At 40.3% G+C, this 17,794-nt stretch overlaps 2 protein-coding genes across 3 annotated transcripts in view; both read left to right on the top strand.

Annotated features, from left to right (window-relative positions):
* SYTL5 (synaptotagmin like 5) overlaps nucleotides 1-17,794 on the top strand; it is a 194,529-nt gene that overhangs the window by 50,128 nt on the left and 126,607 nt on the right. The gene's annotated exons all lie outside the window — the stretch shown is intronic.
* LOC105714213 (huntingtin-interacting protein M) lies at nucleotides 9,594-10,197 on the top strand. Its single transcript, XM_012448108.2, has one exon. The coding sequence runs from the start codon at nucleotides 9,723-9,725 to the stop codon at nucleotides 10,074-10,076; it is 354 nt and encodes a 117-aa protein (XP_012303531.2). The 5' UTR covers nucleotides 9,594-9,722; the 3' UTR covers nucleotides 10,077-10,197.

Raw genomic sequence — 17,794 nt, 5'->3', positions numbered from 1 at the left:
TCATATGGTGGTTTCAACTGCCAACAGAGTAAATACTCTGGATTCCCCACGAAGTACTGGGAGTCTGGGGTTCTAGTGGTTCCACAATTAAGTAGTATGCAACAGTTATCTGTTGCCCTGATAATGTTGTGTAATAAACTGCCAAACCTTAGTAAATCAAAAAACAACCAGAATTCTACTTTCAGCATAACATTATGTGATGCTCTGCAAACTCTCCAGAAAATAAAATCTCTAGAAATGGTCCTAAGGGCATAGCAAGTGAAGAATTATTTATTTAAGAAAATCTATTAAAATTGGTGAGAACAGCAAAAGTCTATGGTATTTGAACTAAGACCCAGTCTACTACTCTCCCCTTCAAGCTTAGTGAAATGGAAACTCCACTTAGGACTGGTACAGCAAAGAATACAGGAATCCTTTTCCTTCCAGTTTCTGTTCCAAGGGCTATCTTTAAAAGAGGTTCAGGACATCAGCATTTTTTTATCCTGCCCCTAGATACCTGTTGCTAAGGCTAAGTTCTGGACAAATGTGACCAAGAAGTGGGGGCTTGCTTCTTCATCCCAGCCTCCAGTGTACAAGATGGAAGCACTACCTTAGGTGTGGCATCACTGAGTATACTGGGACCTGATCACCTTTGCATAGATTCTAATCCATGTGTGATCCACATGGGGAGAGGCAAGCTGAGAAGACCTCATGTTACTATCTACCTTCAGAATTGTTCAGCTCCTATGACAGGGATGTCACTCAGAGAATAATGTGCCATTGTCTCCATTCCCAGCTTGAAAGTCAATGTATAGAGATTTTTCCCTGGAGAGGAAGCAGCCATAAAAGAGAAAATTTGAATCTCTTCCAAAGGAACTGACTTTATTTGCAACAGGAAGTGGAGAAATTCAAGCCTAATGGCACTCTCAAAAACAGTGAAAGTTGTTTTGAAAGACAGCTGGGAGTAGATTGCTAAATTAATCAGAGATATAGACAAAACTGTAAGCTGACTGGTTTGCTGGAGAGAAGATTGGAAAAGGACAGCTGTGAGGAGCCCTACTGGGGACAGAACAAATTTTGTTTTTATTTTATTTTTGAAACAGGGTCATCCAGGCTAGAGTGCAGTGGTACAATCACGGCTTAATGCAGCCTCGACCTCCTGAGCCCAAGCAATCCTCCCACCTCAGCCTCTTGAGCAGCTGGGACTACAGGTGCATGTCACCATGCCTAGCTAATTTTTGTATTTTTTGAAGAGATGGGATTTCTCCATGTTACCCAGGCTGCTCTCAAACTCCTGAGCTCAAACAGTCCAACTTCCTCAGCCTCCTAAAGTGCTGAGATTATAGGCATGAGCCACTGTGCCTAGCCTGAGAGCAAATTTTAAACATTGACGTATGTAACTAACCCATCAAAAGAGCCCAGTTTAGATTGGATCAGTCTATGGAGCAATTTATGCCCTATGTTAAAAATAATAGAACAAATAGCCAGTGATTAGTGGAGTTTAATGGTTGGATGTGATCAGGGAAAAAGAAAAAGAGAGCTCTGCCCAAACCCAGTGTCATTCCTGGGTGACTATGTCATTCCCAAGTCTGCTCCCCATGAGGAGCAGCATCAAAGGTTTTATACTGCAAGAGAGGGAGAGCAGGGGTTGATCTAGACTTCACTAAAATAATCTAACCAGTCACTAAACAAACAGGCAGAAAACAGTAAGTACTTAGGGAGGACCAATACCCAGAGTTGCCACAACATATTATCTAAAATTTCTGGTTTCCAACAAAAAATTATAAGACATTAAAAGAAAGAGGAAAGTATAATCCATACATCAGAAAAAGCAAGCAACAGAAGCTGCCCATGAGAGCAGTATGATGTGTGATTTAACAGACAAGGATTTTAAAGTTGTAATTATAAATATCTTCAAAGGACTAATGTAAATTGTGATTAAAGAAGTAAAGGAAGATATGACAATGCCATATCAAATAGAGTTTGCTACTAAAGAGATAGAAATCATAAAAAGGAACCAAATTGAAATTTTGAATTTGAGAGTTACAATAACTGAAATGTAAAGTTCAATAGACAGCTGACTAATAGATTTGAACGGCAGAAGAAAGAACCCATAAACTTCCCAATTTGTCAACTGAGATTGCCCAATGTGAGGAACAGAAAGAAAAAATAATTTAAAAAAAATTAAAGGAAGTTCTTCAGGCTGAAAACAAGTGATCTCAGATAGTAATTCACATCTACACAAATAATGACTAAATAAGTAAGATAAATAGAGCACTGGTAAAGGTAATTATGTAATTATAAAAGACTGTATAAATGTATTTTTCACATCTTCTCTTAACCGATTTAAAAAGCAATTGTATAAAACAATATGTATACAATGTATGTTGTACATGTAGTATATAGAAATGTAATATATTTTTCCAATAATACCACAAAAGGGGATGAGGGGAGAAAAGCCGTATTGGGTTAAGGAAATGACTCCAGATGATAACTAGAATGCACAGGAACAAATGAAGAGAGCCAGAAATGAAAAATAAAAAGTTAATATAACAAAAGCTATAAGTATACATTTGTTCTTCATCTCTCAGCTTCTTTCCAATATGTAAAATTATGTGAAGTAATAATTATGTCAGTGTATTGCTGGGTTTGTAGAATTTATAGATTTAATATATGTAACAATAATATCACAAAAATGGGGAAATATAGAACTATATAGGTATAATGTCTCTGTATATCAATGGAATTCAGTTTCTGATAAGTTAACATATGATAAGCCCTAAAGAAATGACTAAGGAAATAACTCAAGAAAATACAGTGAAAAAATAAAGAAAATTCTGCATTCGAAAATATTCCTTTAATGCAAAAGGCAGCAGTAAAGCAGGAATATAGGAACAAAACCAGCATGTAAGGTATAAAAACAAAAAGTAAAATGGCAGAAGTAAATCTAACTATATTAGTAATAGCATCAAATGCAAATGGATTACACAGTCCAAATAAAAGGCAGTTTGTCAGGCTGAATTAAAAAACAAGATCTAACTGTGTGTTTTCTATACAAAACATACTTTCGATTCAAATACAACAATTGATTGTAAGTAAAACAATGGCAAAACATAAATCGTGCAAATAACAACAACAAGAAAGCTGGAGTGCCTATATTAATGTCATAGAAAATATATGTTAAAGTAAAGAAATGCTACTAGAGATAAAGAGGGACACTTTCAAATGATAGAAGGGTCAACCCACCAGAAAGATATAACAATTATGACCATCTATACAACAGAGAACCAAAATACATGAAGCAAGAACTGACAGAATGAAGGGAGAAATAGACAATTTAACAATAATAATTAGAGACTCAATACCACACTTTCAGTAATGATAAGAACTAGGTAGATCATAAACAATAAAAGAGGAAATTTGAACACTACAAGCCAACTAGACCTACTAGGCTTGCATAGAACACTCTACCCAACAAAGTAGGATGTGTATTTTTCTCAGGTGCACACAGAATATTCTGAATAGACCGTATGCTAGGCCATAAAATAAACCTCATTAAATTTAAAAGGATAGAAAAAAAATCCACTGTCTTCTCTTTCCTCAATGGAGTGAAACTATAAACAAATAACAGAAATGTAGAAAACCCACAAATAAGTGGAAGGTAAATGACAGACTCCTAAAAACCAATGGGTTGAAGAAGAAACCAAAATGAAAATTAGAAAATACTCAGGGATGAATGAAAATATAAGCACCACATACCAAAACTTATGAGATGCAGCTAAAGCAGTGCTTAGAGGGAAATGTATAGATGTAAATACAGATATATATTTAAAAAGAAAGAGGATCTCAAATCAATAAATTAATCTTCCACCTAGGAGACTGAAAAAAGAAGGGCAAACTAAACCCAAAGCTAGTAGAACTGGAGAAGAAATTAATAAAATAGTGAATTCAAAAACAATAGAGAAAATTAAAGAAGCTAAAAGCTTGTTCTTTGAAAAGATGACAAATTTGACAAACTTTTAGCTAAACAATAAAAAGGAGAGGCAATTCATATTGATAGAATCAGTAATGAAAAGGGAACATTACTACTGACATGGCAGAAATACAAATTATCATAAGGGAAAACCATTAACAATTTTATTCCAATAAATTACATAACTTAGGTAAAATGTACAAATTATTAGAAAGGCATAAACTACTGAAACTGACTCAAGAAGAAATAGATAATCTGAATAGACTTCTTCTAATAAATAAATAGATTGAATTCATCATCAAAAAACTACCGACAAAGAAAAGCCCAGGCCCAAATGGCTTCATTGGTGAACTCTACCAAGTATTTAGAGAAAAATTAATACTAATTATTCACAAATTCTTACAAAATAATAGAAAAGGAGGGCTAACTTCCTAAATCATCCTATGATGCCAGCATTGCCCTGATACCAAAGCCAGATAAAGACATCACAAGAAAAGAAAACTACAGACCATATATCTCATGAATATGGGTACAAAACCTTCAAGAAAATAATAGCAACCTAAATCCAGCAACATATAAAAAGAGTTGTACACCATGACCAAGTGGGATTTATCTTAGGAAGGCCAAGTTGGTTTAACATCCAAAAATCAATGAATTTAATACACCATATCAATAGAAAAAAACATATAATCATCTCAATTGATGCAGAAAAATAATTCGATAAAATCCAAAACCATTTCATAATAAAAAAAAAATTCAGCGAAATAGAAAGGAACTTCCTCAACTTGATAAAGGGTATCTATGAAAAACCTACAACTAACATCATACTTAATAGTGAAAGACTGAATGTTTTTCCCCTAAGATGAGGAACAAAACAGCACGTCTGCTGTGGTCACTTCTACTCAATATTGTACTATGGGTTCTACCCAGGGTAGTTAAGCAAAGAAACAAGTAAAAGCCATCTAGGTTAGAAAGGAAGAAGTAAAATTAACTCTATTCATGATTGACTTTATCTTATATATAGAATATCCTAAATAATCCACTAAAAGTCTATTAGAACTAGTAAATGAGTTCAGCAAAGTTTATGGGATATAAGATCAATATATAAAAATCAATTGAGTTAGAAGCATAAATGCAAACAAGGAAAAAAATCAAAAACAAAAAAATCAATTGTCTTTCTATATACTCTCCAATGAACTGCCTGAAAAGAAAATTAAGAAAAATAATTATAGTGCCACCTAAAATAATAAAATATTTAGGAATAAATATCACACAAAAAAGCAAAAACTATACCCTGAAAACTACAACATATTGTTGCAAAAGTAACATTTAAATAAATGGAAAAACCCCTCATTTTCATGGATTAGAAGATTTAATATTGTTAGATTGGAAATATGCCTCAAATTTACTTACAGATTTAACATAATCCATCCCTACCAGAATTCCAGTTCATTTCTTTTTTAGAAATTCACAAGTGGAATGTAAAATTCATATGAAATTTCAAGGGACTCAGACTAATTAAAACAATATTTAAAAAACAAAGTTGAATAACTCACATTTCCTTACTTCAAAATTTATTACAGAGCAACAGTAATCAAGACATTGGTACTGGTGTAAACATAGAGAAATGGATCAATGGAATCAAATTGAGAGTTCAGAAATAAACCCATACATCTATAGTCAAATGATTTTTGACCATTCAATGGGGATTGAGATGGTCAAAAATCATTTGACTATAGATGTATGGGTTTATTTGTGCTGGTATAACTGCATAGCCACATGCAAAAGAATGAAATTGAACATTTACCTTAGACTATATACAAAAGTTAACTCAGAATGAATCAAAGAACTAAACGTGAGAGTTAAATCATAAAACTTTTGGAAAAAACATGGAAAAAAATCTTCGTGACCTTTTTTTGGGTAATTGATTCTTATATGTGACAAAAGCACAAGCATCAAATGAAAAGAATAGATAAATTGTACTTTATTTTTATCAAAATAAAAGACTTTTGTGTTTCAAAAGACATTATTTTAAAAATAAAAAATATTCCATGTCTTGGCTATTGTGAATAGTGATGCAATAAACATGAGATTGCAGATATCTCTTTGATATACTGATTTCCTTGCTTTTGAAACTATACCCAGCAGTTTGGATTGCTGGATTGTCTGGTAGTTCTATTTTTAGCTCTTTGAGAAATCTCTATACTGTTTTCCATGGAGGTTATACTAATTTACATTCCCTCCAACACTGTATGAGGATTTCCCTTTTTTTACATCTTATCAGCATTCATTATGCCCTGTTTTTTTTTTTTAAATAAAATTCATTTTAACTGGATGGGATGCTATCTCATTAGTTTTGATTTGCATTTCTGTGATCATTAATGACATTGAGCATTTTTTCATATGCCTGATGGCCATTTGTATGCCCCCTTTTGAGAAATGTTTATTCAGATCTTTTGCCCATTTTAAAGTTGGATTATTTGTTTTTTCCTATTGAGTTGCTTGAGTTCCTTATATATTCTGATTATTAATCCCTTATCAGATAGGTAGTTTGCAAATATTTTCTCCCATTCTGTGGGTTGTCTCTTCACTTTGTTGAGTGTGTCTTTTGCTGTATAGAAGCTTTTTAGCTTCATGTGATTCCATTTGTCCAGTTTTGCTTTAGTTGCCTCTGCTTTTGAGGTCTTATTCAAGAAATTTTTGCTTAGACCAATGTCTTTGAGTGTTTCCACAATTTTCTTTTAGTATTTCATAGTTTCAGGTTTTATATTTATGCCTTTAATCTATTTTGATTTAATTTTTGTATATGGCAAGAGATAGGGAATCAACCTAAGTGTCCATGAAGGGATAAATGACTCATGAAAATATGGTACATATATACAATGGAATATTATTTAGCCATAAAAAGAATAAAATCCTGTCATCTGCAACACCATGGATGAAACTGGAGTACATTGTGTTAAGTGAAATGTCAGGCAGAGAACGACAAATAATCACATGTTCTCACCTACATATGGGAGCTAGAAATATTAGAATTCATGGAGATAGAAAGTAGAAAGACAGCTTCCAGAGGCTGGAAAGAGTAGTGAGGAGGAGGGGGGTAAAAAGGGGATAGTTAGTGGGTACCAAGGTATAGTTAGGTAGAAAGAACAAGATCTAGTATTTGGTGGCACAACAGGGCAACTGTAGTTAACAATAATTTATTGTATATTTCAAAATAACTAAAATACTAGAACTAAAATGTTCCTAACACAAAGAAATGATAAATGCTTGAGGTGATGGATATTGCAATTACCCTGATTAGATTATTTCACAGTATATTCTTGTATCAAAATGTCACATGTACCCCATGAATATGTACAACTATTATGTATCCATAATAATTAAAAGTAAAAAATTTAAAAGACACGAAAAGACAACAAGCATAAGAGAAAATATTTGCAAATAATTTAGCTGATAAGGGACTTGTATCTAGGACATAGCACTCTTAGCAATACAATAATGAAAAAAACCCCAATTAAAACATGGGCAAAGGATTTGAATAGATGTTTCTCCAAAAATATACAAGGACGAGTTCAGTGGCTCATTCCTGCAATGCCAGTAGTTCGGGAGGCCAAGGCAGGAGTATCACTTAAGCCCAGGAGTCCAAGACTGGCCTGGGCAACACAGTGAGACCCCATCTCTAGAAAAAAAAACTAAAAATTAGACAAATGTGGTGGCATACACTGTAGTATGAGTATCTGGCTGCACTGTGAAGAGGTGCCTTCCACCATGATTGTAAGTGTTAAAAGAAAAACTTCAGCTGAACAAAATTTAAAAGAGTTTGAGCAATGAATGATTCACCAATCAGGCAGCCCCCAGAATCACAACAGATTCAGAGAGACTCCAGGGATTCTTCGTGGTCAGATCAAATTTATACACAAAAATAGGGAAGTGATGTACAGAAATTAGAAGGGAGGTACAGAAACAACTGGATTGGCTACACCTTGGTGTTCACGTTATTTGAAAACAGTTTGAACACTCAGCAGTGTATGAGTGGCGGAAGTACGGCTGCTGGGATTGGTCAAGTCTCAGCTATTATTACAGGGGCATACTTCTAAGTTAGGTTTTCCATCTTGTCTACCTGTTAAGTTAGGTAGCAGTTCATCCATAAGTACTCAAATATAGAAGTACGGAGTCCTTCTCAGGCCATATTTAGTTTGCTTTAACAATTCCCTTCTTTTGGTCGTTTTCTCAATTTTGAGACATTGACCAAAGCTTTAGTCATTGATGTCACTATCACCATCATAAATACACTTATTTGGTCTTGAAACCCACTGGAAATCAGTAGAACAGTTTTGCAAAGGTAGAAACAAGGACTTAGTAGAGGATAACTCCTTATGCTGGAGTGTCCTGTTTACAGGAGAGAAACAAAACCTGGTCTGTTCTGGTCTAGGATTTATGTGTTTCCTAAAAGTATTAGTTTGATTATGTTACATTTAGCATGAGCGACTCCATTTTTGTTTGGTTTGATCTGTTGGGGCCTAGTGCATGAGCTCAGTCCAAAATAATGATGTCCCATAATTTTGTTTAAAAAAAAACTCCCCATTTTTGGCAAGGCTCTCACTTAGGTGAAAGAAGGCTATAGGACTCCAAAAATTTGACAGGAGAAAGCAGGCTGATAAAACTACTCGGCTGTAAATATATGCTACCATTCAAAATAAAGGAAAAATGACTGAGGGCAGAAACTAGAGACCGGAGGGAAGATTTATTACCCCAGGTGAAGTTACAGGATCAGAGTGATCAGAGGGAGGGGTCTCAAGCCGTAGACTATTCCCAGGCCTTGAAACCTAATGGTCAGATTTTGAAATTGTTTGTATTTGAGACTATTTTCTTTCCACATTTTCCCCTGTGGAATGACAAAGTTATTGCCTGTAAATGAACAAAACTCAAAGGGAAAACACAGAATTAGCAGAGAGGAAAATTAAATAATAGAAAAGAAACATTTCTTAGTGCTTTGGCTTCACCTAGGAGAGACAAGAAATACACATCTGGGCTTAAACTGAGCACAAGATGCACTTCTCCATCAACTATGTTTACCTGGCACTAATAGGTATTGAGCATCTTATTATTAATTGCAAAATGATTAAAAAATATTTTTCAAATAGAGTAAAATCATGACACTCATACAGATATGAAATGAACACATGCTAAAAGAAAAGGTTATTATAACAGGTTCAAAAGGGAAACCAAAGAGTTGGTATGGGAATATTCATCAGGAATATTAAATGATTGTGTAAATGGAGGTTAAATTGGTTTCATTAGGTGAAGGACAACTGAACCTCTACTAAAGAATATATTGTGCATGTATCTGTGGCCTACAACCAACAAAAGCCTATGCAAGATTTCAGAGATAATGTAAGGCTAGAATCAGATAACTTGCAGTGATGTCCTAAAGATAGAGCAAAGTTTTCTATTGAAACACATATTTATTTTTACAATGTCAAAATCAAGTAAAAAGTTATAGTTCCCTCAAAATCAGGATTCAGTCATTAGGGTGACTAGGTCAGTGTCACAGACATTTCTAGGCTGAGCCTGAGGCCTGATCAGGGACCAGTGAACACCAATGAAATCCCAAAGTCTAGGATGTCACAAAGGCAACTAGCTCCCTGACCAATCAGGGCCTGGAGCAGAGAGATACAGTGGGCGGGACTAAGTGCCAGTGTCCTTAGAGACCTACTTGAGCTGGAGAATCAAGCATAGCTCAGCAGAGCCAGACCAAGCAAACATAATGTCAGAGACAAACAACTGTAAGAACTCCCCTACAAATAACAATCAGAATCAAGACCCTTCTAGAAATGAGCTACAGGTCCCTAGGAGCTTCGTTAACCGCGTTGTTCAGGATGAACGAGATGCCCGAAGCCAGAGTTCCTCCATAATAAATAGCCTCCTTACCTTGCTTGATTGCCTTGGTGACTACATCATGGAGCAGGTAGGCCTGGAGGCCAGCCACAATGACAGTATGAACAACACTTCACAAGATGGGGAGAGAGAAGTGGACAACAACCGTGAGCCCCACTGCCCCGAGAGTGATGTAACCTGCTCTCTGTTGGATGAGATGGCCAAATCCGAGAAGAATGGCTGAAGACTGGGTCCCAGAGTCTGGAAGGGATCCTCACAGGCTTAACCAGGGCAAAAACGTATCACAGCTGAGGAATCCCTGCTGTTGTCATCAACAAGTGCTATTAAAGGATGTAAATCCGTGAGTATGTTTCTGACTCCACTCAGTTTCCATCACTTTGGATTGGAGGTGTTTGTGAGACATCTAGGAGAAGCTATTCCTAGAGAGCTGAAGGGGTGGAAGGGATGGCCAGTGTGGGGAGTTTTGAATCAATGATTTTAGAGGGGACAATCTCCAGTAGTGACTGTGAGGTCACTGGCCTTTAGGGGAGGAACTGGCTGGGGTAGACACAGAGACTTCCTCATTGCCTTGGAACAGGAAGGCCTTGTGAGGCCAGGGAGTTGGCTGGGGACCTCTGAGGCTTGTTGAATTCCCAGCCTGATGCTGAGGCCTGGGGTGGAGCTGCAGTCTCTGACTGAGGTGTGGGAGGCTTTATTCAGGATAGCAAAGGTCTGAAGTCAGATGGTGGTGGTCACAGGCGTGGGCGGAGAGGGGGCACACTGGTTGGCATGAACTTAATGGGACAGGGGCCTTACATAGACGTTGAGGAGTGAAGGAGAAACCATCATGAAAAATGCAAAAAAGAAATGATGGCCTGCTGGATTGCATTTCTTATTTCTTTATACCCTCCCTCATTATGAAAGAGGACTTGAGGCAGGCATTCATAGCTAGTGCTGTGAATATATCTTTCTGTCCTCTCTTCGGGACACTGGTAAAATAAATCATGAGATTATATAAAACCTATGATCTGGCCTAAGTTGGGCAATTCAAGAATTTTTAATGGTTGTTAATTATTGATGAATCTGCTTAATTGTAAATGTATTTCACTTAAAACATGATTAACAATCTCATTTTTAAATTAAATACCTATTCGTTATAACGACCATATATTGCCTAGAACACCAAAGAATTATCAGTGACTGAATACATGTTTTAAGAGGTATAGAAATAATTCTGTCCCAAGCAATGGTCTCTAAAGCACAGGTGATCCTTTTCAAAACTTCCTGCTCTGTGCTAAGTTTAAAAAAGGTGTCACATCAGGTGTTGTAGCCATCTGTCCCCTTGCCTGTGAGTGTCCACATTTTAGGTTTTCACCTGGTCCTTGGGTCCTTGGGGGCCACAGTCTGCTGCCTGCTGGTGTTTCACAGATGGTTGGTCAGAGGCTGCCCAGCCGGCTTCAACAATGGGAGCTGAGGGCCTGGTTTCAGATCCCATTTCACCATTTTTTGGCCATGCGATGATACTGGACCTTCATTTCCTCTTTTTGAGCATATCTCTTCATGTGTAAATGGGGTAATAAGAGTTCCTTCATATGTGTGTTTTTCTGAGATTGAGTCCACTTGGGCCTGTAAACTGCTGCTCCACACAGTGCATGCACAGGGTCACCCTTAATAAACAGCTGCAACTGTCTCCTTCCCTAACAGCAGACACGCAGGTGGGTTCTCCAAGGTGCTATGGGCCTGGTTCTCAGGTGACCGCTGGTCACATAGGCCACAGGCTGTGAGAACCACATCCTGCTGAGCCCTGTGGAGAGACAGGAGTGTGCCCCGCAGAAGGAGGAGACAGGGGCAGAGGGATCAGTCAGGCAGTCCCCACTCCGGTGTCTCCTCTGCACCTCCTGCCTGATGACTTGGTCTCTCCCTCTGCTTCTGTCTAAGGAGAAGGACCTAACTTTGCCTTTGGCTAATTCAGAGGAGTGTGCTGAGAAGGAAGGAAATAGTGTTGGGGTTGTCCTTTGGGCCATTTGGGAGATGTGCTTGTCTGAATCCCAGAAGCCTTTCTTGCCACCTCATGTCCAGTGAACCTCATATTCCCAGGGAACTCGTTGTCAAAATGCCCATCCCACCACTGCGTGATTCCTTATGGAGAGCTGTAGAGCTTTTCCAGCTTTAGCCCAGGTCGTCACTTTCTCTCCTGTGCACTTGAGCAGCAAGCAGGCCTCTCTCCAGCAGCTGCAGGTGGGGAGTCTCCTTCAGCTGATCCCTTCATGGCAATAGCAGAGCCCCCTCCACTTGCCAAAGTGAAACATCTTTGTGTTCAGGGTATGTGTTTCTGCTAGTCCAGTGTCCTCCAGTCAGAAGTGAGTGCCTCTAGGATGGGTAATGGCCGAGAACTGATCTTTTTCCTCAGATCTTGACATGTTGGCTAAGTAGCTGTCTGGTGTTTAAAAGCTGTTGATGTCGCTTATGGCTGTGGGTTATGGTAGAACTAGACATAATGTCCTGGATACTTCACTGGAATGCACCTCTGAAGAGGAAGGAGAAGCCATAGTAGGTGAGTGGCCCTTGGCGGGTGAGTCCCTCTGTGTAGTCAGGTGGTCACCTTACAGTTTATGCAGTAGTCAACACTAACAGTCAGTGTGACCCTGTAAGGACCGGGCTTCTGGGCTCTTTCAGACTCTGTTTCATGTCTGAGGTGGAGTTTGGAGATTGACCTTAAATAAGCCCCTGTTATAAGCCCTCCGCAGAGTCAAGGGGCATGGCAGAGTCAGCAGGAGTGACCGCCATCCCTCTAAGGATTGTGCTCAGCTGTGCTTGTGGGTTTCACAGGAAACATGGGGTTGACAGCCCTCATAGCATCAGGCTAATGCAGGACTCTGCCAGATCCCCCTTCCACACATACAAGGAATCCTACACTCAGGGGAGGTGGGAAGGCAGAGAGAATTGCTGCCATTGGGAAGATGTGAGCCCACCCATGGTTAGGTCTTGTGTTCATCTAACAGGCAGGAGGGAAAGGTGAGGAAGGAGTCCCTCTGGCCTGTGCCCTGCAGGACAGCATTGGCAGCCAGTACCCTACTGGAATTGGGAAAACTACAGCCAGAGTGGCAAGGACAGAGGCTGGGGTGACTGTGGCTGCCACCCAGGTCACTGATCACAAGCAGTGTCAGGGCAGGCCTGGGCCAGACTCCGGTGAAGACTGAAGAAAACATCATGTGTGAGGAAAAATGAGCACCAGAGTTGAGCCTGAGGGCAGGAGACTTGGAGGGTAAAGGCAACATGGTGCTGGTTTCAACACAAAAGCCTAATTATCAGGCTGGCCTCCCACCTAGAGCATCTTTTGGGAAGCAAAGCATTTTGAAAACCCAGTTCTCCTGTTCCCTTTATGTGATGGATCCTACATGATGTAGCCTATGGCAGATGGCCTGACTCCTTAGAGAGTGCCTCTGTTACTCCCAAAATAGGACTCTAGAAAGAAATGTACTTCTATGAACATCCAATACATCATTTTCCTAATGCTAAGATTACCAAGTGGCAGCTCACATACCTAATCTGGATAGCAGATGGGATCATTAGGACTACCATTATGTTCTTAAGGAAAATTATGTTGTTGCCAACATGTAAAAATCTACATCTTTCATCTGAAAATCTCAATTTCTGGCTTTTCTTAGAAAATCAAAATGTCCTGGTATATATGTGGCTATAGTTAAATAGACATAATTAGCTGCTACTGCAGATATCTAGTTTTATATATTCCTCATGATGGCAGTGATGGCCCATCTGGAGTGGCCACTGCCATCGCGCCAGCTGCAGCAGAGAGTCATGGCCATGGCTGCACACTTTGTGGAGCTGGTGGGAGCTGGGGACAAATGGGAGCCCTGTCCCTTTCAAATTGGTGTGGCAGTAGCTCCCCAGGTATAGTCACGGCTGCCCAAGTGGTGGTTGCGGACCCAGGCCTCCCTCTCCATGGAGCAGGCAGGAGTTCTGCCCTCCCAGACACATCTGTAGCCACCTAAATTGTGGATGTGGACCTAGGCATCCCTACCCTCTTTGGGAAATATCTGCTCCCACTGCTTGGCTTCTCCCTGCTGTCAGCGCCCACTCAAATCTCAAAGCAAAGTCAGGGCTGATCCCAGCGCTGTCACAGCCAGGCCAGGTGTGTACATGCTTTGGGCAATGCTGACACACCAGTCCCCTGCTGCCTTAGCCGTCTCCAGACTTTGAGCTCCAACGAGCATAGGAAGGAAGGTCAGTGCTGGCCTGCAGACCTCCCCAGACAGCCTGTGTGCCATAAATGGCAGCAGGAGGCAGACAGGTTCCTGGGTGGAAGGTCCACAGCTAGGCCCCAGCTTCAGGCCAGAAAGGACCTGAAGGCTGGGGACTGGGCTGCCAGTCCCACAGACCAGAGTAGGAATTTGTAGTGCTTTATCTGGGCCCACCCATGGCCACCCATGAACCATTCAGCATGTACTGCCTCCCCTCTGAGGCCCATAAAAGCCAGAGGACTCAGCCAGAACTGAACAAATGTGACCACCAGTTGCAGAGAGGAGCTACCCACCCCAGGTCCTCCTCTCTGCTGAGAGCCAGGAAGATGACAGGATTACCTGCCTACCAAGAGGAGCTTCCCAATCCAGAGTCTCCTCTCTGCTAGGAGCTGGACAATCATCAGGACACTCTTGCTGCAGAAAGGAGCTGGCCCCTGTAGGAGACTGAGCTGTTCTATTGCTAAGTAAAGCTCCTCTTCATCTTGCTCAACCTCCACTTGTCTGTGTACCTCATTCTTCCTGGTCACGGACAAGAACTTGGGACCCGTCAAATGGTGGGGCTAAAAGAGCTTTAACACAAACGGGGTTGAAACATACCCCTTGCTCGCCACGTTGTAGGCAAAGAGGAGAGAAGAGTTTTGGCTTTTTGGGGAGCACAGACCTGGGAACTCCTTGAGCCAGGGCTGTCACTGCCTCTTTGGGACTCTGCGGTTCCTGGCATCTCCAAATTTCTGAGTGCCACCATGATCCCCAGTGCCAGATGTAGAAGATGCTTGTCATGTGCCTGGTCCAACGACACCTCACAGAGAGCTGGCACATGTTCTGGCACCTGGAGCTGCCCACCCACCCTGCTGCAGCAGCTGGCATGTCTGACTGTGTGCAGTGGCTGAACCCCATGCTCACTCACACACCCATTGCTGTTCCACATCTGACTCACCTTGGCAGGTGTGGAACCCAGGCTAGTAGCATAAGCCAAGCACAGCCTGCAGGGCTGAGTGGACAAAATGAGCCCAGCAGGCCCGAGCAAAACTCAAAGTTGCTACCAGCCACAGAGATATCTGGCCAGAGAAACACTACCCTAAAGATCCCATAACACTAATTCTTCCCTATTGTATCCAATTGCTGACTCATCCCACTCCTTAAAGTATATGACTGGCTCCCATAGATGAGTTCATTATTCTCACTGTAATTTAAATCTCCAAGTCTAATGTTCAGAAGGATTCCTTCTTGAATAGCATAGTGCAGTGCAGCACTCCTCAGACTATTTTTGGTGTAAAGCCAGTATTTTATATTCTTCATGTTCTATTTAGTTTAGAGATGATATGTGGTCCTATTGTGCATGATTAGTGTATGGCTCACCACTGAATCATCACTGGAGTTTAACAACACCCAGACTGGTATACACCCTGTCCAATAAGATGACTTCACTCACTTAAATGTGTGGCAAAGACAGTTCTATAAAGGCTACTGAATGGGGATATTCAATACCTGTACCTGTTGCAGCCAATCAGTAATAAAAAGTTTGTAGGCATACTCTGTTCCTAAAATCACAGTTTGTATTAACACTGGAATAGTGAATTTATTGTATTCTATTATTTTAGAAGTATGATTTTAAATGTAAGGAAGGGCAATAAATAGAATCTGCATTTGGCATTTTCTTAATGTGTGTCTTCTTCTGGGAAAAAGAAGCTCATGTGTTCAATGCCAAGATGTTGAGGTCTCTTGGATTTCAAGGAAAGCACCCAAAATAACTCATGAGGTCTCTTGATAGTGAGTCTTGACAACACTCTCATTTAACAACTCAGTCTCCAGAACTTTCACTTGTGTTTTATTTGGGGAAGGCCAGACAGGTTGGGAGAAAAGGGTGGATTTTATAGTACAGGTCCTTAGACTTTGCAAACCTAGGTCTTTTTCCGCTGGACACTGTGTTAAACTGTGTTGTGAACACAAATGTTTCTCAGCTAAGGTGTTCTGGAAATTCTGACTCTGTCCACTGACATCTTCTTAAATGTGGTTGTGATGAGCCCCTGCCCAAAAGTCTATTTTTTGAAAATTTTTGTGAGTACATAGTAGGTGTATATATTTATGGGTTACGTAGAAATGGGAAAAGTTCCCTTGTCTCCCTTACGGGGTGTGTGATGGTGGTGTGGCTCGCTTTTTCGGTGCCCTGCTGCTCAAACCCCTAGGGGGAGCATGCAGACCAGAAGATTGTGGGGCTCTAACCCCAGGGCAGTGTCTAAAGGTGGATGTTTACAGATGAAGCCCCAGTGGGCATGTGTTACAGTATACTTTTTCAGTTTAGCCATCTGTAGGTAGCTTGTGTTAGTCAGCTCAATTAGACCCCCTGCCTTATCGCAAGGACAGAGGGCTTTTTGTATCCCAGGGTTTCTTTCCTTGGTATACTGGAAGAATTGGATCACACATGGGCTTGGAGAATGAGTGCAAGGTTTTACTGAGTGGAAGTAGCTCTCAGCATATAGGGAAGCCAAAAGGGAGATGGAGTGGGAAGGTGGTTTTCCCCTAGAGCCAGACCCACTCAGTGGCCGAGCTCTCCTCCGACCGCCCAAGCCAAACTCCTCGTTGTTCTGCCAGTCAATGGCCTGCCACCTTGTCAGCATCTGCCAGTGCCTGTCGGTGTGCTCTGCCAGCATGCTCCTCTTGACGTCCAGCTGTTTGTGTCTCTGCCTACGAGGGTCTTGGGATTTTTATAAGCACAGGGTGGGGGTGTGGCAGGCCAAGATGGTCTTGGGAAATGCAACATTTGGACAAGAAAAAATGCCTATCCTCACCTAGGTCTGTGGTCACAGGCCCAGGGGTGGAGCCCTAGCCAGGGACCACACCCTCCCCTACCCAGCACTTTCCTGCCCTCCTCTTGTATCGACATGAGATATTTTGATATAGGTCTTCAATACATAATCATCACATCAGGGTAAATGGGGTATCCATAACCTCAAGCATTTATCCTTTGTGTTGCAAACAATCCAATTATACTCCCTTAGTTATTTTAAAATGTACAATTAAATTATTTTTGACTATAGTCACTCTGTTGTGCTAGCAAATGATAGCATAGAAAAAATAGAAAGAATTGATGTCTTATTCATTCTTTCTATCTTTTGTACCCGTTAACTCTCCCAACTTCTCCTCCGGTACCCTACTACACTTCCTAGCCTCTGGTAAACATCCTTCTACTCTCTGTCCCCATGAGTTCAATTATTTCAATTTTTAGCTCCCTCAAATAAGTGAGAACATGTGAAGTTTGTCTTCCTGTGCCTGGCCTATTTCACTTAATATAATGACCTCCAGTTCCTTCCATGTTGTTGCAAATATTAGGATCTCATTCTTTATGGCTTGGTAGTACTTCACTGTGTATATGTACCACATTTTCTTTATCCATCTTTTGATAGATATATAGGCTGCTTTTAAATCTTGTCTATTGTAAATGGTGCTACAACAAACATGGGAGTAGAGATACCTCTTGGATATACTGATTTCCTTTATTTTGGTTATATACCTAGCAGTGGGATTGTTGGATCATATAGTAGCTCTATTTTTAGTTTTTTGAGGAACCTTCAAACTGTTCTCTAGAGTGGTTGTACTAATTTATATTCACACCAACAGTATACAGGTATTCCCTTTTCTCCAAATCCTCACCAGCATTTGTTATTGCTTTTCTTTTGGATATAAGCCGTTTTAACTGGAG

Source organism: Aotus nancymaae, unplaced genomic scaffold (assembly GCF_030222135.1).
Source record: "Aotus nancymaae isolate 86718 unplaced genomic scaffold, 86718_ANA_hifiasm-v0.15.2.pri h1tg000058l, whole genome shotgun sequence".
NCBI classification, from domain to species: domain Eukaryota; kingdom Metazoa; phylum Chordata; class Mammalia; order Primates; family Aotidae; genus Aotus; species Aotus nancymaae.
Note: the sequence above shows the minus strand (reverse complement) of the source record. Positions and strands in the feature narration are given on the sequence as shown.